General features: G+C 40.7%; 1 protein-coding gene across 2 annotated transcripts in view; it reads right to left on the bottom strand.

The window, feature by feature from the left end:
- The window catches only part of IFT140 (intraflagellar transport 140), a 50,853-nt gene extending 35,257 nt beyond the window's left edge, over positions 1 to 15,596 (bottom strand). The window contains exons 1-12 of one of the 2 annotated variants that reach the window (XM_078611393.1): positions 15,509 to 15,596; positions 13,061 to 13,224; positions 11,908 to 12,126; positions 11,450 to 11,571; positions 10,702 to 10,847; positions 9,261 to 9,436; positions 5,875 to 5,966; positions 4,807 to 4,913; positions 3,562 to 3,710; positions 2,649 to 2,852; positions 763 to 835; positions 301 to 392 (exon numbers count right to left, since the gene is read on the bottom strand). In XM_078611393.1, the coding sequence (XP_078467519.1) occupies positions 301 to 392; positions 763 to 835; positions 2,649 to 2,852; positions 3,562 to 3,710; positions 4,807 to 4,913; positions 5,875 to 5,966; positions 9,261 to 9,436; positions 10,702 to 10,847; positions 11,450 to 11,571; positions 11,908 to 12,126; positions 13,061 to 13,201 (1,521 nt within the window). In that variant the 5' untranslated portion in view covers positions 13,202 to 13,224; positions 15,509 to 15,596. Of the gene's footprint in view, positions 1 to 300; positions 393 to 762; positions 836 to 2,648; positions 2,853 to 3,561; positions 3,711 to 4,806; positions 4,914 to 5,874; positions 5,967 to 9,260; positions 9,437 to 10,701; positions 10,848 to 11,449; positions 11,572 to 11,907; positions 12,127 to 13,060; positions 13,225 to 15,083 lie in introns of both variants that reach the window. The other variant, XM_078611394.1, reaches the window with a different exon arrangement.
- Positions 15,597 to 18,999: the final 3,403 nt, after the last annotated feature.

The raw sequence follows: 18,999 nt of genomic DNA, 5'->3' as shown, positions 1-18,999 counted from the left end.
CTCGTGATTTCATTGTGCATATATCTTAAGAATAAAAACGATTTTCAGATGAAGAGTAGGAAATTCTAGATGTCACACTTAATGAAGTAAACACTGTACTTTAGAGTAGGAAAAGAGGGAAAGCCCCTGAACCAGATGGAATAATTGTGGCGATTCAGCCATAAAATCAGCTCATGTGCAGGAGCTACATGGATTTTTGCACCACAAAACTTTGAGAGAAGGAGATATTAAGGAGGCCTTCATCCAGCAGATCATGAATGGTGATGATGACCATCACCCAGCAGAATTTAGCTTGCTTACCTGTAATGTTCGAACCTGTACCCTGTTTGGTTCCAGCGTATAAACGTTTTGTTCAACCACAGCAACTACTGACGACTCGGAGAAGAATGATCCTGTGGTGAGACAACACATCTTTAAAAACCATTGAAATCAATTAAAATGTTCAAATTTAAAGAGCTTTAAAAGTATAACACAACATTACGATGTAAATACGATGATAAACGTACAGGGCATTCATGAGGTATCATCCGTTATTAATATTAATTTAGACTTGTACGCGCAGTCTAATTTAACACGTTATGGTTTATTGGAAAAGTTCTCTTTTGTAGTTTCTAGGATTAAGAACATTGATGACATTACACCGTTCATCATTACTTTTTTTTAAACATTAAGCTGTATGTAGTCCCCATCAGTAAATTATTTTACGTACTGAACACCAAGTGGTATGTGATGTATGCAGTTCTCTACGGTAACTTTACTTACCAGTATTCTGAAGGATTGCTCCAGAAAGTTGATAAATAGTTATCTGACTTCCATTCCAAACAGTTATCAGATCCTGGGAACATAAAGTAGACAAGTTAAAATCCTGGTCGGGACTTACTCAACCCTTTGGGGTCAACGAGTACGACATTGTGAGAACCCAACGGTGCTGGTCAAACATGACAATTACCTTTGACTATGAATGATTCTATTTTAATATTTTTCAGGTTTTATAAAACACTAGAAGGCAGCCCGTCCTTGGGATGAGTTGACACTTTACATGATCTTCTTGGTTCTTTCGGTAAAGTCACGTAGAAGGGAAATAATAAAATAATAAAAATTAAACATAATAAAATAATTCTCACGACGTTCCGGCCACAACGCAAGCAGCCGTCCCCCAGCTTAAATATACACTCCAAGCATGGTGGTGTTTCATTCAGATGCTGTCTTCCCGACAGACCTGTTCTTCACTTGAGGACGGCTGCTTGCGTTGTGGCCGAAACGTCGTGAGAATTATTTTATTGATTTATTTTTATTATTTTATTATTTCCCTTCTACGTGACTTTACCGAAAGAACCAAGATGAATCCCTGCAGTCACGAAAGCTTTAAATCGAAACTTTACATGATATTCACCTGACCTCTTCAGGCATTCACCATTCACCTGACCCTCACCCCTGTCTATACGATATCGTGGGTAGCTCATTGAAATGCAATGGCTCACTCCATCCCGGTATGCACCTCTCCCCAACAGCAGAAGCCATATGATTTTCCGTTGTAGAATTTTTAAACGAGATTCTGGCACTCCCGTTACATATTGGGTCATTGGAAATTGTCGAGTGGCTTAAAACTCCTCATAGGTTAAAATATTTTCAGAATTTCGACCTTGCTCATGTAAACCACGTAAGCTTCAAACAGGGGTGTTCATTCTTGACTTAAAGCTTTCGTGACTGCAGGAATTCATATTCCTGCAGTCACGATAATAAAATATACCTCGACTATTGTATTGCTAGAGATTAGCATGTCAATCTGTAAGGTAACCCCACAGATTGCTAATCTCTAGCAATACAATGGCCGAGGTATACCTAGCTATGCGATCTTACATTTACTTGCAAATTCCATCTCTAGCCCCACCCACTTACCCTTGGGTTGTACCCATCTCAAACCTTCATAACCTTTGGCTGCAGTAGCTCTCTGGCTATATTTCTTCCTGCCTCAGCAGTCCGCCTGCTGTATTTTTTCACCTGAAGACGATTGCTCGTGTTGCGATCCAAACGTCGTGATTTTTATTTATTTTCCTATCTACGTGACTTTACCGAAAGACCCAAAAAGTAGGGGTGTTAATTGCTTAACATTATATTCTTGGGTCCAAGAATATGAAATCTTGCAGATTATGAATTCCTGCAGTCACGAAGATTTAAGTCATTGCTTAACATTGTCAAAGTCTAAAATATGAATGATTTTGCTAAACATTATAGCGCCACCTAAAGCACGTGTCTAGCAGTGCATGCACGTGGACATGAGGAGGCCACATTTTGTAGCTGCGTGTTGCTTCGTGTAGGCCCTATCTCTCTATAGCCCCATCTCTCTTGCTTTTTTTCTCTCCATTTTGTATCTCCTTCACTCAACGTTGTCTCCATTACTTTATTCAACTGTGTTACCCCCCGAATCAATCCTGACTTGCATTGGGGGGGTGGAGCTAAAAAGGAAAATGGAGGGGGCTATGCTGTAAAGGGAGTGACAAGACACACTTTATCCACGCCAGATATGTATTTGTTGCACAACCGCTTGCTCAGATGTGGACAAAGCAGTTGCAGGCGGTTAAGTTGTGTGATTTCGAGAACAGTTTGATCATGCGTCTGACTGGACTCGGCTTTGGATATGAAGTCACCTGTGTGACGTAAATGCCCCGGATGTGAAAGTCGGTCTTCAGGCTATGCGGGGTTGACGACAAGTAGAAGTAGATGGAGAGGTGGGTCGGGGCCACCTGCACAGCTGCTACTTGTTGGTTGAAGTGTGAGGACATAACTTGTTCACTGAGGATAGCCACATACTGCACAGCATTCACAGCCAACAGGTTTTTTCTTGAGCCCCACTGTGAAGGCACAAAGGGTGACACGCATACGATGGATGCACCACCGATTAGCACAGTTGGCTACGTACAGTGCGAAAGAAGTTCAACATACATACGTACGTACATACATTGGTAAATAAGGTAAAGGTGCAGCCCTGAAATGACTTGTTCATGCCACTGCTGGCCTCCACTAGAGGAAGCTCTCAAAAGCCCATCTAGAGGGTATTTGGCCTATTTTTCCATGCTGACCAGATATCTTGGGAGAGGTGGGATACCCACACTTTATCCCACCATACACAACCTACTGATTGTCTCTGATGTACTCATTTATACTGCTATGTGGACAGAGGTGAACATTAAGAATTAGGGGCATCACTAAAACGAATTACCACAAAGTATGTCTCAACCATGCAAGCCAGAATTAAGGTAAACACATATAAAATATGTATGGTCTGATGAGCTTTCCTTGATTTATATATGTCCTGCTCCTCCTTCCACATACTTGATAAGAGGCACCCTGATAAAATGCACCAAATAAAAATTATCATACACGTTTCTGCGGATTTAAAAAACAAGCCTAATTTTAGATTCACATAAAATATTTGAGCATTTTTTTCAAAGCCAAAAGTAACTTGAATTTAATTATGAAGGCAAACTTACTTGGTTCTATGTTTCATCTCACATAATATTATAAAGTTGATTTACTTAATATGCCCGGACCCTATATTACCTTAATCTGGATGAGGTTTCCTGTCAGTTCTGTAGGGGTTTGCAGTTTCCATTTGTCTGAACTCTCAACATTTTCTGAAAAACGGGATCCCGGTTGTATTTTCTTCCACATAGATATTCGGCCTTTGTTTGTTCCACCAGCAAGCATGCCTGACGTTAAATTGAGCGCAGTTAAAAAGAAGCTTTACAACAAAATGAGAAACTCACAATATGCATGCTATATAATACACAGCTTTAGATACTCAAAAGCTTCTTCTACAAGTACAAAGGCATTAAATTAGAAAGTAAATACACCTTCACAAAATATGGTACCAACTGAGCCTATTCATATGGATTTTTTGTAAACATCCCCCATCCTCATGCCTGAGAACCCACTCCAGATTTAGTCCCGACCTCGGGTTATTAAAATTGTTTTTGTATTTTTTTCCAATTTTATTCCAATATCATTATCGACGTAATTTCATGAGATGAAGTATCCATTTGGAGGGCGTGCAGAACAGTGCAACCCAGTGTGTTAGAGAATGCTGCATGGAATGGGATTTTCACAGAACTACTTGACATCCATTGAAGTGACATTTTTCTCAACACGTTCGAGGGTGCAATTTGATAGAGGACTCCCTACGCTGTTACAGCCAAACATACTTTACTGCATTACAAAACAGATATTTGTTCATTCTTAAGAGCCGTAATTAAGTAAAAATGTGAAAAACGTAGCTCATGGCTTTTTCTGTTACTACCACAAACTTACTACATTTGAGAACTTGGAATAATCACAAATAGCTTAGTATGCCACGGTGGCGAGAAGGTCATGGGTTCAATCCCAACCTCGACGACCTGTATCGAGTTTGCATGTTCTCCCTGTGGTCGCGTGGATTTTTATCCAGGCACTCCGGTGTTTTCCCTCCACAATTAGAAACATGCGTTTGGAGTATTTGGCTACTATAAATTTCCACGTGATATAACACTTCGTTGAGATATCATTTGTGAACAGGTTGCTTCTGACAGAGACGTATATAGCTCAGCGTGCCTTACCTGTTAAAATACATTTTTTTTGTTTATCTGTCCCATCTCTGTGGTCTAACCTTCGAGCCACCTGGCCACTTCCCAAGCATTTTTATCATTGGCTATTTCTTATATTCTTTAACGAGGCTTTTATTAGGCACTATATCCTGTGTATACGTGATTCATATATGCACATTTAACCACAAATATACATTTCCAGATATGCACATATATGCAGCATTACCTTTCGAAGGACAGTAAGATACACAGTTGATTGTTTCCCCTGGCTCAAATCCCACTGCCTCATCAAGTGCCAACACGTAGTTCTCATCTCTCTCGAGGTCCCACAACCTGCCAAATTTAAATGACAAAACAGTACTTGATTTTAAGTAACAATTAGCTACCATATTATTGCTATCTCCATCAATATGAAAATATAAAGGAATACCTCGATAAACAATCATCATGAGATATATATAAGGCACTGTTAAAACACGATATGGTTAAATACACATCAAAAAGATTTGAAGCTTTTATGACTGCAGGAATCCATACTCTTTGGTTCTTTCGGTAGTCACGTAGGTAGAAATAAAACCAAATAAATCACGGCGTTTCGGGCGCAATACAAGCGTCCGTCATCAGGTGGGAAAGCTTGTGTTTTGCGCCCGAAACGTCGTGATTTATTTTATTTTATACCTACGTGACTTTACCGAAATAACCAAAGAGTACACATCATGTAATTATGATGATGCAAATACTATAACATGATCAATTTCAATCTACAATTATTTCCAATTAAATATATCTATTGTGTTTCTACAACCAAATCTGCTAAACGATGAGGACACAGATCATATACAATGCAGTGCCCTAAATACAAAAAAATAAGAACTTGAGCAATAATGAAAGCACTTATGGAACCTTTCATTAGGCTTTAATTTACGCTTTTACAATGACTGCTCACAAAGGGATAGCTTCAGACATCTGCGATGCATATGGAACCATACCGACCTTTTTGCAAACTCGTACAATGAAATTACATTAAAGATGAGAAAAGCTGAGACATGGTATGTTGTTTCTCCAGGATAGCACACCAGTTTACAAGGTCAATGTTACTTTGGCTGCCAATTACCAGACGTTTGTGTATTTATTTGAGTTTCTTTGTTACACGGATGCTCCCTTATGTTTGTATTTTAAGTTGCATGAATATGTATTACCTGCATGTGTTTAATATTATATATGTAATGCATGTGTACATGTATGATGCAATATTCATGTGAAAAATCCAACATGTGTAGTATATTGAGTATACCTTATGACAATTTCTCCAGTTGCTGTAACGAGCAATCCATGGTCTGCCCAAACTATGTCAGCTGAATGCCCAGCTTTCCCACTTAACTTCACCTACAAAAAACAAATAAATGTTTTAATGAATAAAAGCATTCGCATCATTTATTCACACAAAATACATTTTCTTTAAATATTTAGACAGAGACAGCTGTAAAATATTAATAGGCTATTTGAGAGAAAATAAACTTTCCATTATGCTAGTGGTTTAACTTTCTGGCATGTGAAAGTGATTGTTGTAGAGATACAATAGAGACTTGTTCTATTTTTTATGAGCAAACGGAGCCAAATGAAGCTTATCACCCTAAAACGCATAAACAATCACAACACCTCAAGACACTTGCTCCATTTTTTATCTTCAATAATACTGTAATAGCCCAGCTTACGTTGGGGGATGCGTTCCTGAAAGGTACGATGACAAGTATCAAAACGACGTGAAGAAAAACAATTTTCACGGTAGGCGGAGGCGAAGGTTGAGGCGACGGATACAAGAAAGGACGGATGATGCTCTCAGTGACTTAAGTGAGGGCTGTGGTGGCGCAAATCAGGTAGTGGTGTTAATAAAGTGACGATGTATTTGCCAAACGACGTAAAAGGGAGGGACGTGAATCGGGGTATTATTAGTCTCCCACAGGTGTATCGTTGTCTTCGATTATATTTGTAGTTTCACTGTAAATTAAAGGTATTCCCTTTTACCAGACCTTCCAAATTGTACGTCAAGTGACCCAAAAACAATTCCAAGTGGCCCTATCATGAACAATTCATAGATTTGCCTCCTCGTTAATTATTGAAGAGCACACAACCTGCACATCATGCCTAAATCAAATCAGATGGCAACATGAAATGGTGATATATGCGAGCTGGGCCAGTGAATGGGAGATGCCTGCCACAAGCTAATTAAAATGATTTAAACCACGTGTAAATAAAATAATTAATGGAATGTCCAAACACAGTTCTTTGTATAAACAGTATTCCCGAGGTGTATTTATTACAATTTCTGCTTCACTTGTATACAAAATATATATTAATGCACACATTATTCATTAAATGATAATTATATTCCGATGGTAACAAGCACTTGCACAACATTATAGCTAGGATTATTAGGGTTTAGTGGAATATCCAAGACAAAACGTGTTTATTTTCAACATTCGGGTCAGTATAAAAAGTAATTAGAACTCTACAATGTCGTCTCTAATTTGACGTCTCTAATTGTCTTTATTGTGGTAACTTCTGAATGCCACACACAATTGCTGTTGACTTACATGAGTTTCAGGTCACAAACCTCAGTGCGCTAGTGTTTCCTTCAGAACCAAAAACATATAACTGTCAGCCTCATATCTCTGCAATGAAGGATGGCTGAGCAATATTTTCCATCCAAATTAATACCGGAGACAAGGTACAACAGTCCCACAAGACCTTGGATTGTACTGCGAAATAGCACAAGAGTCACGGATATACGCTGCTCTTTTAGCCACTACGCCCCCACCCCTCTGTATCTCCCTCCCAAGGTAGCTCCATCTGGTGCCCTCTCTGATTTCCAGTCTCTCTTCAATACATTGCTATTCGTGTTCTTCGTACTCCATTATTTCCTTTCTCTCTTTTCTTGTTCCTTCTGTTACCTCCTGCTTTTCCAATATAATTGTTTGGCTCCGACACGTTTGTTACATTAACACATTCCTGCGGAGGGAGCTGGTAGGAACGTTGGGTTGCTCGGTCAATGGCCAGGGTCTACGGCGGCGTGGTGTATTCCGCAAATATGCTCGACTGTGAGGGCGGGCACAAGCCGGCGTGAGTAGGTTAAACGTTGAGTTTTATCAGGGCACCACGGGGTGACCAGCCCCTCCCTACCCAGCCCCTCCCTACCCAGCCCCACCCAGCCCCACCCTCCCCACCCAGCCCCTTCCCACCCTCCCCACCCAACCCCTCCCCACCCTCCCCACCCAGCCCCTCCCTCCCCACCCAGCCCCTCCCTCCCCACCCAGCCCCTCCCTGCACGATGGACGGACGGACATAAAAATCCCCTGTGGGCTGGTGTAACCAGGAGGTTCCTACCAGTATAAATGTAAGTTGGATTGTTAAAGCATTTTCTAAGAGATAATTTAGCATCACTCAACAGTGGTGGTCCAGATGTCTTGTGACCCACATTTAATTCTCTAAAACTTTATATTTTTACAAGGTGTATTTAAAACACTAATGAATATGCACAGGATAAATATGTTAGCGGCAAATTAATTGGGGGCAACAACACATCTGGACCACCCTGTATCTTGACTGTACCAGTTGAGCTGTGGAAACACGATGAATAATAACCACCCCATGGAAATCTCAGGAACAATGAGCAAAGCCTTGCAGTTTGGATACGTGACAGTTTATCTCATCATTCACCGCATGCTAATTTTAATTATGGCTCATAACTCCTAATCCATGTTCCGCACCTCCGATTAGCATGGTTGGCTAGGTATGGTACAAAATACATCCATACAGACAAGTGGGGGCATACTTCGATTGCTCAAATTTAAATTGTCATTGTGAAAGAATAAGGCAAACAAATGTTATTTATTCAGTTTAAAGATAAAAATGACACTCTCAAAGTTGATAGAATTCCCATTTCAGTGGATATTCCTCAGACCCCTGAGGGTTAGGGGAAACCTTCCAACTCGTCACCATTACAGTGGCATGGGGTCACCAACTTTAATACAGATGAGATACCCTATGATTGCCAAACGAGGATGACCTAACTGGCAGGTGAACAATGCTTCCGCTGGATTAACTCGTATTAACAACTTGGTTTCCAGATGTATAACATTATTGACGTTTGACGTGCTTGCTCTTAATTGGATGTTTGTGCACATGCCAGCCCCATTCCACAGCTATCAATTGCATGACACCCAGAAGCTCCATTGAAAGTACAATGGTAGTTTGATTAAACTGTTTTGAGTTTGCGGAGGTGGAACGAGCTGAAAAAGATTGCTGAAGCTGATGCAAGCTGCCCAATATACTTGTGTAAAGTCCATAGTGTGTATGTAAGGAGATATTGGAAGTTAATACAAAGTTTGGTCAGGCCAATAAACAAAGTGACTGCTGTGTTTATTCAGTAACTTGTGATAGAGAACTCTAAGGCACTTTAAAACCCAAACGTTCGCAATATTCTGCTTGCTGTGGAAGCCTCAGACTCAACAAGCCAATCTAAGGTAAGCTACAGACAACTTATAAATTGGCAGGAAAATTGTTCCATACGAATGTCACGTGTTTAACTTCTTTCGCACCATACGAAGCCCACCGTGCTGATCGGAGGTATGATAAACTTGCACGTGTACATATGCCCTGTTCAATTTTTCAAAGTCTTACCTTCATTATTTCTTGGACAGAACCATCAGAGTTCACGCAGTACTGGGAAAGAACAAGTGATTCTGTAATAATAACCAGTACATCCTTTCCCTCTGCAAACATCATTTTTCTTATCGGGCCATCGCATGATAACACTTGGGAGTGATTTCCACTGTCATCGATGTAATACACCAAACCTGTACACAGTGACACGAACGCATAGCAGTCATCTCAAATTAAATTAAGCATGTGTTTAAAAACGAGTGTGAACCCCCCCCACCCCAAATTATTCACTTAAATTTAAACATCCCAGGAATACATGAAAGGCACTTGCTCCATATACGAATTTCAATTGTAGTAAATGTAATATCTGTTGCTGAAATACATTGTGCTAATCATCAACCAATCAACCACAAGTTAATAACTGTACACCTTGAGAGTATGGTTAAGGCTCTTGAAACCATATAGTGTGAGCTGCTTTTTGCATAATGCTGTATTAGTAGTGGTCCTGAAAGTTACTTTTTGGAGATGGTTGGGTGGCTTGTATTCGCAGACTACAGAGATAGTATCATTACCCTTAAACGGTGCAATAGCTGATGCCTGATCTGGCAGAAGTTGGTGTGGGGAGATCAGCAATGTTCATGATGACCTCTTTATACTTGATGCCTGTTTATAATGCTGACATAGTTTAAAGTTGCCAATTTTTTTTACCTAATCTGTACTGTTAAGATTTTTAAATGTTTCAAATTTTTGTTGAGAAGTGTAGTTTTCATCTAGCAGTCTCCTTTTTTAAGGGAAACTTTAGCTTGAATATATTGCAAATCTCTTCAATAGCTCTTATGTCACAAACTACATGAGTACATTGCTGTAATGTAAGTTGGAGTATTAAGCAGATGTTTAACAGAAAAACAGGAGTCTGGAACAGAAAAACATGGAGATTCCCAAATTCCACGTGTATGTGTGTAGAGGTGTAGTGGGTGACATCACGTCACGCTCGCCCTCGGAGAGAGTGGCGTCGCAGAACGTGACGTCAGGCGGGCCGTGGGGGATGGTGACGTCATGCCCCTAGGGGGGTATTTAAAGGGGGACCCGGGATGTAACCGGGGGTCGTCAGGGGTGTAGGAGTGGGGACTCAGGTAGTTGATCCTCACACGAGGCTAGGGGAGGCTACTCCTCCCGACCAGCCGAGGTTGGGGGTGGTCCCAGGCCAGGGTAGGGAGGAGAGCCGAGCTAGCCGGGGTGTAGGGATCCCAGTCCCCTGTCCCCTGGGGAGTTATCGGCTAGGGGGGTTTTTGGTTCGGCGTAAGCTCTTAACAAACCTGGCGTAAGCCCTTAAAAAACGTGGCGTGAGCCCCTAACAGCAACCTGCCTCGGAGTCGTGAATTGCGCTACAACATATGTAAGACAGAACTGCCCCCTGGTGGCGGAGAGGGATTGGGTTTTACATAGTGTTTTATATTACCATCAGCTGAACTGAGAAAAAACGCAATTCCTTCTTGAGAGTTGATCGACGCGGCTGATCCAGGCTTGTTTGACTTATTCCAGTTGAACATGTCCAAGGCACTTTCATCGCCGTTTACAGCTGCTCGAGCAAACCGAGCCAAGTCACTGGCAAAACGGGCACATCAGTCAAACAGGTCTGTCATCCTTCTCGAATAGACATGAGGCGGTGATTATCTCTGCTTGTCGCCCCCGATGTGGGGACAAAAAATTCCACATTCGTTTTTGTGGATCTGGGGGCAGTTTTAGCACAGGATAACCACTACATAACCACAAATAGATGACTGAGCCAATTTATTAAGTCAAATACTCAGACATTTTGTTATCTGTCGTGATTGATTATCTTGTGATATAGTTTCCCAAATAATTAACTTGCCTCATTTCAGTTGCTAATACTGTACGAAAACATTTAAAATGTGAAATACACAACCGCTTCTCAGAGTGCATTTCAGATTGGTGGTAACTTTTACCAGGACATTTTTAAAAGTTAAAACAACTTTTGCGTATGTTTTGCAAATTTCGAATGTTTATTTTCAGCTTCACAATCGGAAAACGTTTGTCGCAGTTGACATAAGTAACTCTCCATTTTACAAAATATACATTGTGCTATCTTGTCTGAATAAATTAAATTTTTAATCCTCCCCCCCTGTGAAAAGAACCCCGTTTAATTCAATCAAACAATGTGGTGAAACATGCACCATAATACTTACTCTTCAGATTTCCCTGGCCTGAAAACACAATGCGAGAGAGCCTTTTCCAACTCGAGCTTGAAAAAAATATTTCCATGAAATTTCCCTCGCTGGTCGACTCTCCAACAAATGACAAGTCCATCCTGTTAAAAAATAAGTAAAACGATGTTACTGTTGCTGTAACTACACATTACAAGACGGTATCTTTTTCATTGTAAATTGATAGCCATAAGCCAAATGTGTAGATGTTATTTCAAACAGTATTATCCAATATAAAAAATCTATATATTTGGTATATAGATCTAGTAGTCACCTTTTTTTGGGTTAAATGCATCCATATTCATGATCTATTTCAAGTACACATCACCAAACTCTAGTAATGAAGCCAATGTAAGGACAACTATAAGTCAAAGCAATACAGTAATTACAACCGTGTGAATGTACTTCATTTTTAACCCGAAAAGGTGTTGCCACATTACCCTGTCTGCAGAAATCAGGCGAGTTCCATTGCTGCTCCATTGCAGCAGGGCGATGTCGGCACTGTGCAGTGCTTGAGCCTTTTGCGTTTCTTTGTCGAGCTCGTGATACACAAAGACCTCTCCAGTCTCCCAACCCACAGCAAGCAGCGGTCGACTTGGGTGCCAGGCCAAAGCCGTCGGCAAAAAGGCTCGTGAAATAACATCTCCTGAGCACTCTCCCTGAACGTGAAAGGAAATCGGTCAAACAGCACGATTGTTTAGTGGTAGTGGAAACAACAGGCTTGCACTTTAAACATTATAAGGAAGGTACTCGCAAAGTCTCACAACATATCGCTTTATAAGATAGTTTGTATCTGTCTTGACTTCATTAAAGTCTGAGCAATGTAATTAGAACAAAAGAACGAGACATTGTAGTGGTACTCGAGTCAATGACGTGAGCAACAACACTAAATGTGAGCAACACTAAATGAAAAAGCAAATGCAGAAGAGAAATGCAAGCTGTAAATGTATCTGCGATTATTTTAACACCTGCATTCGGATCCATAATTTTGTACATCACGGAATGCAGACTGTTACATTTATATTCCTCATGCTTTTGTCATAACTCTTATTAGTAGGCAAATAAAACCACTCTATTCACGTTATCGCACATTAGAGACATTTAAAAATCAGATGTACTCATTTGACAGCATTCTTATCCTTTTTGAATTCAAACTTTCATGACTGCAGGAATTCATATTCTTTGGTTCTTTCGGTAAAGTCACGTAGATAGAAAAAATAAAAGTAAATAAAATAAAAACTACGTATCAATCGCTTGTGTTGTGATCGTAACGTCAGTTTTTATTTTTTCTATCTACGTGACTTTACCGAAATAACCAAAGAACATTCTTATCTTTCGATTTAAAGCTTTCGTGACTGCAGGGATTCATCTTCTTGGTTCTTTCGGTAAATTCACGTAGAAGGGAAGTATTTGTGTTTTATTTTTATTATTTTATTACTTCCCTTCTACGTGACTTTACCAAAAGAACCAAGAAGAACATTCTTATCCTGTTTGGCTTAATAGAAACGTGCCCTTGATAATATTTTATAAACTTAACAAACGTATTTGCAAAAGAGCAATGCATTACATTTATAGTATGCGAAATAAACATACCTCTTGGGTAAAAACCGCTACGCTTCCTCCATTGCCAACAGACGTAACAGCTAGCAGCGGATTGATGTTGTGCCAAGATATCTGAGATGGCGTTTGTGTCTCATCATGAAGCTTGATCTTTTGATCAAAATATACCGCCATGGAGAAAAACTATCATTCGTATGCTGCGAATAAAATGAGAACAATTACTTTCGGCTCATTACAACTCTCAACTCCATAGCAAAACAAGTCGCCCACAAAACCTGCACACACACTCGCGTACGCAAGTCTTATTTTTCGCTCCGCTTTTTGTTCAACCTTCCTTCAATCTGTACATTTACTTAGATTTCAGGGTGCAATTACGTTACTTCCAATTAAGCATGTGGTTTTTGATGGTCTGGGGCTATATCAGATTTAATGATTTACAACATTGAGGGTTGTTGCGTGAATTATAACTTGTCTGGCAAGAGGGCCCACCATGATTAATATTGCTCTCTTAAATTTTAACAGGGATGCGTGCACATTTAAATAAAACCATTGTGTAGCAAACGTAGGCCACAAAACAAGAATTAACAAGCTTGGAATGATTATTTTTGGTTTTATTTGGGATTTGGAAACAAACGTGGATTACTGAATTATATCATAAGGGCCTTGCCATCAAGTTAAAATTGCAGAGCAATGCTGTGCAAATTTTCAACAGAAGTTGCCTGCAGGAATTGGTCTATTAACTCCATGCAGGGCATTATACTGGAGTAATCTTACCAAGTTTCTTAAAACATTTCAAAAAGTCTACCTTTCTCTCCTGCCAGTACCCACAGTTTTTTTCTCTCCCATGGCAAGTTCACTTTTCCCAGTGAAAGGCTCCAATCATGTGACGTTGTGAACAGAGGTCCATTTGTGGTTTGCTTAAATGTGTGCATACAATGTTTAACCTGGGTAGACACTACTGGGCTATTCACAAAATGCGTTTCTCGCTTGTAAGTGAAAATAAATGACTTAAAAAAACACACCGAGATGAATAATACATATAGCCAGGCATGGTTACGTAACATTGTGCACGGGGCTTCCATCCACTGGCATTTGTAGCTATTCGGAGACTCCACTACAGCAAATGGTAGACGGGGTGGTATTTTCTCTAGCTACATTGATTTTTTCACACGTTAAATACCAACACTGGACCCTCATACTGAAATGTTAAAACTTACTTGATAAATGAAACTTATACTTTTGATTTAAAGCTTTCGTGACTGCAGGGATTCATATTATTGGTTCTTTCGGTAAAGTCACGCAGAAGGAAATAAATTAATATTTTCATTTCTCTTCTAAAAAAAGCAATATTTATTATTTTATTATTTCCCTTCTACGTGACTTTACAGAAAGAACCAAGAATATTCAAGTCATACTCTTTGATTTTTCAGTTACACTACTAGAGCATACGTCAGGTATCATTAGCCACGATTTATCCACTGGTGGATGAGGACATTCAAACGTACACAATGCGGGTCGCGTTATTTAAAGATACTTTTGACCGCGCCGGTCAGGGTGAGTTTGTGAATGGGGGTGTGTAGCAAATACGTGGATAACAACAGTACACCATTGGAACCTCCTTTGCCAGTAGCAAAATATGATAATTGTTTTTTTTTACCCTTTTATCTCCCAACAAAACTGACACCTTTTTTTACAAGGAGTCATGTTTGCATTGACCACAATACCTGCGGTCGGAATGCAAACAAAAAAAACACAACTCTGATAATGTATGCAAAAACACAACTCTGATAATGTATGCACTGGTCTTAATATTGATTGGTCCACACCCGAGACAGATTTTCTTCTGTTGTTTGCATTGCGACCGCAGGTATTCTGGTCAATGCAAATGTCTCCTTGTAAGAAAGGTGTCAGTTTTGTTGCCAGATAATAGGGTAAAAAAAACAATTAACAACAGTACAGTACAACAATGAATGTTGCTTGACTGCCCTTTGCTTGCCCACAACGTAGCCCCCCCGTAGCCGTCTATAACATGCATTGTGCGAGATGATCGCCTCACCTATCCAGGTTAAATGTCTACTTTGCTTCCGAGCGATGTGATTGTAGCCAGCTCTATACACACAGGCGCCCTGCACAACGCAACAAATACACTACCGTGAAGCCCATCAAATGCATTTGTTGCGGACAATTTTCAAGACGCGGTTTGCTATTTAGACGCTACATTAAATAGAACAATGCGTGTTGTTTTAAGTCTAATCTACGTAACATTTAATTTGGCTTCAAGGCTACGCTGAAGCCTATAGCGCAGGCCGCAAACAGCGAACCGCGTTCATATGCAGCTCAATCTCTTACGTCGCGCCACGTCAAATACATAAAAGAGAATAAGCACAACCGAGCCTCCCCCATCTTCTTCACACACTTGCATCTTAACAATTCGTGTTTAAATGAAGAAAGGGAACTTGTGTGGCAGCGTCCCGCACTCACTCTGCGCGTTGTACGCCGGTGGCGGTTGCCGTGGTAACGGCACCCGAGCGTTTTACGTAAATTGCCGAACGGCTTCGGCTCAGGAGGTTTCGATGATGGTTACGGAATTTGCCGAACGGCCTCGGCGAGGGAGGTTTCGATGATGGTTACGGAAATTGCCGAACGGCCTCGGCTAGGGAGGTTTCGATGGTTACGGAAATTGCCGAACGGCCTCGGCTAGGAAGGTTTCGATGATGGTTACGGAAATTTCCGAACGGCCTCGGCTAGGGAGGTTTCGATGATGGTTACGGAAATTGCCGAACGGCCTCGGCGAGGGAGGTTTCGATGATGGTTACGGAAATTGCCGAAAGGACTCTGTTCGCGAGGTTTCTTCACCGTTTGAACTAAATTTTGATTTAAAACTTTCGTGACTGCAGGGATTCATATTCCTGGTTCTTTCGGTAAAGTCACGTAGAAGGGAAATAATACGTAAAAAAATGTGTTGTTTTATATTTTTATTATTTTATTATTTCCCTTCTACGTGACTTTACCGAAAGAACCAAGAATACGTTTGAACTAAATCATGTTATTGACCTACCTTTATCTACTCCGTGTGTCCCTCTATCTCCAATGAATTCCAAGTGCAGTATCTCGAATACATTCTTTAAATGCGAACTTTTCAGTTCCTTTTTCATTTTTATAAACGTCTCCAAACGAGTTTTTTCGGTTTATATACAGAGATCGGCATCACGAAGACTGTCATAGAGAGATGATCCAGTATAATTGCACGCGTATTGTTAACGTGTTTGCTATATTCTTGGTTCTTTCGCTAAAGTCACGTAGAAGGGAAATAATAATAAAATAAAATATTTAAAATCATAAAATAATTTTTTTTTAATTTTTTTATTTTCCTTCTTCGTGACTTTACCGAAAGAACCAAGAATATGAATCCCTGCAGTCACGAAAGCTTTAAATCAAAATTTAACGTGTCTGCTGTTATATACAGAGATATACCCTGTACAAATCCCACCACATTTATCAAATAATTGGCCAAAACCTGGCGAAAGATAACGTCCGTGTTTGTGATCCATTTGTCTATGGCAGGCTGTATGTACGTATTTAAAGAAAAACACACTTTGCTGGCCAAACATGTTTTGAATGCGCTACAGAACCCATGCGTATGCATGATTATTATTCCTCATTTATTTGTTCATCCTTTCTGGCCCTTCAGACAGCTGGCAACCCCTAAATGTACAGATAGCACATTTCAATTGCTTCACATTTAGTGGTAGATCCAAGAGGAGAGGGGGTGGGGGCGATTAATCTCCCCCACCCCCCCCCCCCCGTTTAGATCCTGAATGTTGGTATTTTATTTATATTTACCGGACAAAATACATAGAAAAATGTTTGTAGGGCCCGGTTAAAACAAAATCTGGACGTCTCCTGTCTCTGGGAGGTTTATATATCAGCCTCCGTGTAAATGTAAAACTATACTACTTTACACCGTCATATGTGCAACAATTCAAGTTCAATTGAGTGGATCACTTGCCGCAAGGTGAGGTGTTAATCACTCGAAAGGTACCGGTAACGTCAATGGCAACAGATGTATTGTCATTTCTAGAGTTTGTCCGCCAGAGGGGGCCACAACTCATTACAGTATGTGCAATGCCAGTTCTAAACCACCAGGCAACGCACCAGCGTGTAAATCATCATAATTAGACATTGGAACACATTCCTGCGGAGGGAGCTGGTAGGAACGTTGGGTTGCTCGGTCAATGGCCAGGGTCAACAGCGGCGTGGTGTATTTCGCAAATATGCCCGACTGTGAGGGCGGGCACAAGCCGGCATGAGTAGGTTAAACGTTGAGTTTTATCAGGGCACCACGGGGTGACCCGCCCCTCCCTACCCAGCCCCTTTCCACCCAGCCCCACCCTACCCTCCCCACCCAGCCCCACCCCACCCTCCCCTCCCCACCCAGCCCCACCCAGCCCCTCCCTCCCCACCCAGCCCCTCCCTGCACGACAGACGGACACAATAATCCCCTGTGGGCTGGTGGAACCAGGAGGTTCCTACCAGTATAAAGGCTTCCATAAGACATAATATTCAGGTGGTCATTGCAGGGAGCAATACATTCAAAGTTTAATCGATACAATTGCGACTCAACCACATTGAGCCATAGCAAAAATGAGTGACTAAGAGCCAGGTGTTTTTGTCAATTAAAGTTCAGTCATTTGTCAACATCCACTGAGTAAGTCCTCCCCAGATCGTATCGGTCACCGAAGTTGTTTGACTATAAATTCACCGTGCTGTTCGGTGTGGATTGTTGAGGCTGCAGGGGTGCCCAGAATCGATTCACATGTCACACGCCACTAATGTTGGAGGGCACATGCATGGGTGAGATTGGAGGAGAGATGGAGGCACGGAAGAATCCGTGGAGGATCGAAAATTGTGAGGGTAAATAGCTTGGAGCCAATGGAGGGATATCAATATTGAAGCCATGTGGTGTTTACAAATGATAGCGTTAAATTTATTTTACATTTGATATCTTTGCAGAGTTTCATTTTTACATTGTAGACATTTTGGAGTTTTGCTAAATGACCGGTCGGCAAAGCCCTTACCAATCTGCGTTTCTCTACCTCGTTTAATTTTATGCGTAATCCGCTCTTGGTCCGTCCATCAGCATGTGTCATCCATTTAGCATCATGGCTATGGAGGACAATGAGCTGAAGTTGAATTCAATAGGCAAACTTTGCTAAATGGAGTAAAACATGAGCAAGGAGATGGTAAAAAGGGATCGACTATGCATAACACCTGTCTGAGAAAAAGACCAGGTAATCAGAGTGCAGAATGTATTCCAACCATTGTAGCAATGATGTACCTTCTGTTCATGATAAAATGCCTTGAAATGGCAACTAAATAAGGGGAATATTGCGTGTGGACATGACTACTGTGGAGTTGACCATAACTGATAACAAAAAAGGTACATTTGTTAAGAATGTTGTCAACATCACTTATATCATCGACTGGCTTATACCCACCCTGTGATGTTATTCCGGCCATGTTGGATGGTGCATTGGGAGAAGATGATGTTTAACGGCTCCTTACGCGAATTACGTATAACTAAAACTGCTTCGATTACTCTGACCTATGAGCCACTTTCTGTTACCACATTTATGTGTCTCAGTAACTTGCCAGAAATTTAGAGATAATTTCCTGTTCTCAGCCTCCAGGTGCTGCTGGCTTGGTACAACCTGATGAAGTAATAATAATTTGTATGATATTCAACTATTATGGTACTTAGTAATATTGAGTTTGCATTCTTAAATCTGACAGGACGGCCTCGTGAGGTGTGAAAAAAAGTTTTTTTTAATCAAATGTGATAATTATTTGGTTGTACTGTATATATTGCTCATGAGTCGTGGATAACAAACGTAGCATTGCATGTTTTTTTTGGTGTGAGAAAACACGATCACGCATTGCAGACACACTTCCACAGGTGGCTTATCTCCCAC

This window comes from Lampetra planeri, chromosome 36 (assembly GCF_965212315.1).
Source record: "Lampetra planeri chromosome 36, kcLamPlan1.2.h2, whole genome shotgun sequence".
Lineage (NCBI taxonomy): Eukaryota > Metazoa > Chordata > Hyperoartia > Petromyzontiformes > Petromyzontidae > Lampetra > Lampetra planeri.
This window is presented reverse-complemented; position numbering and strand designations above follow the sequence as displayed.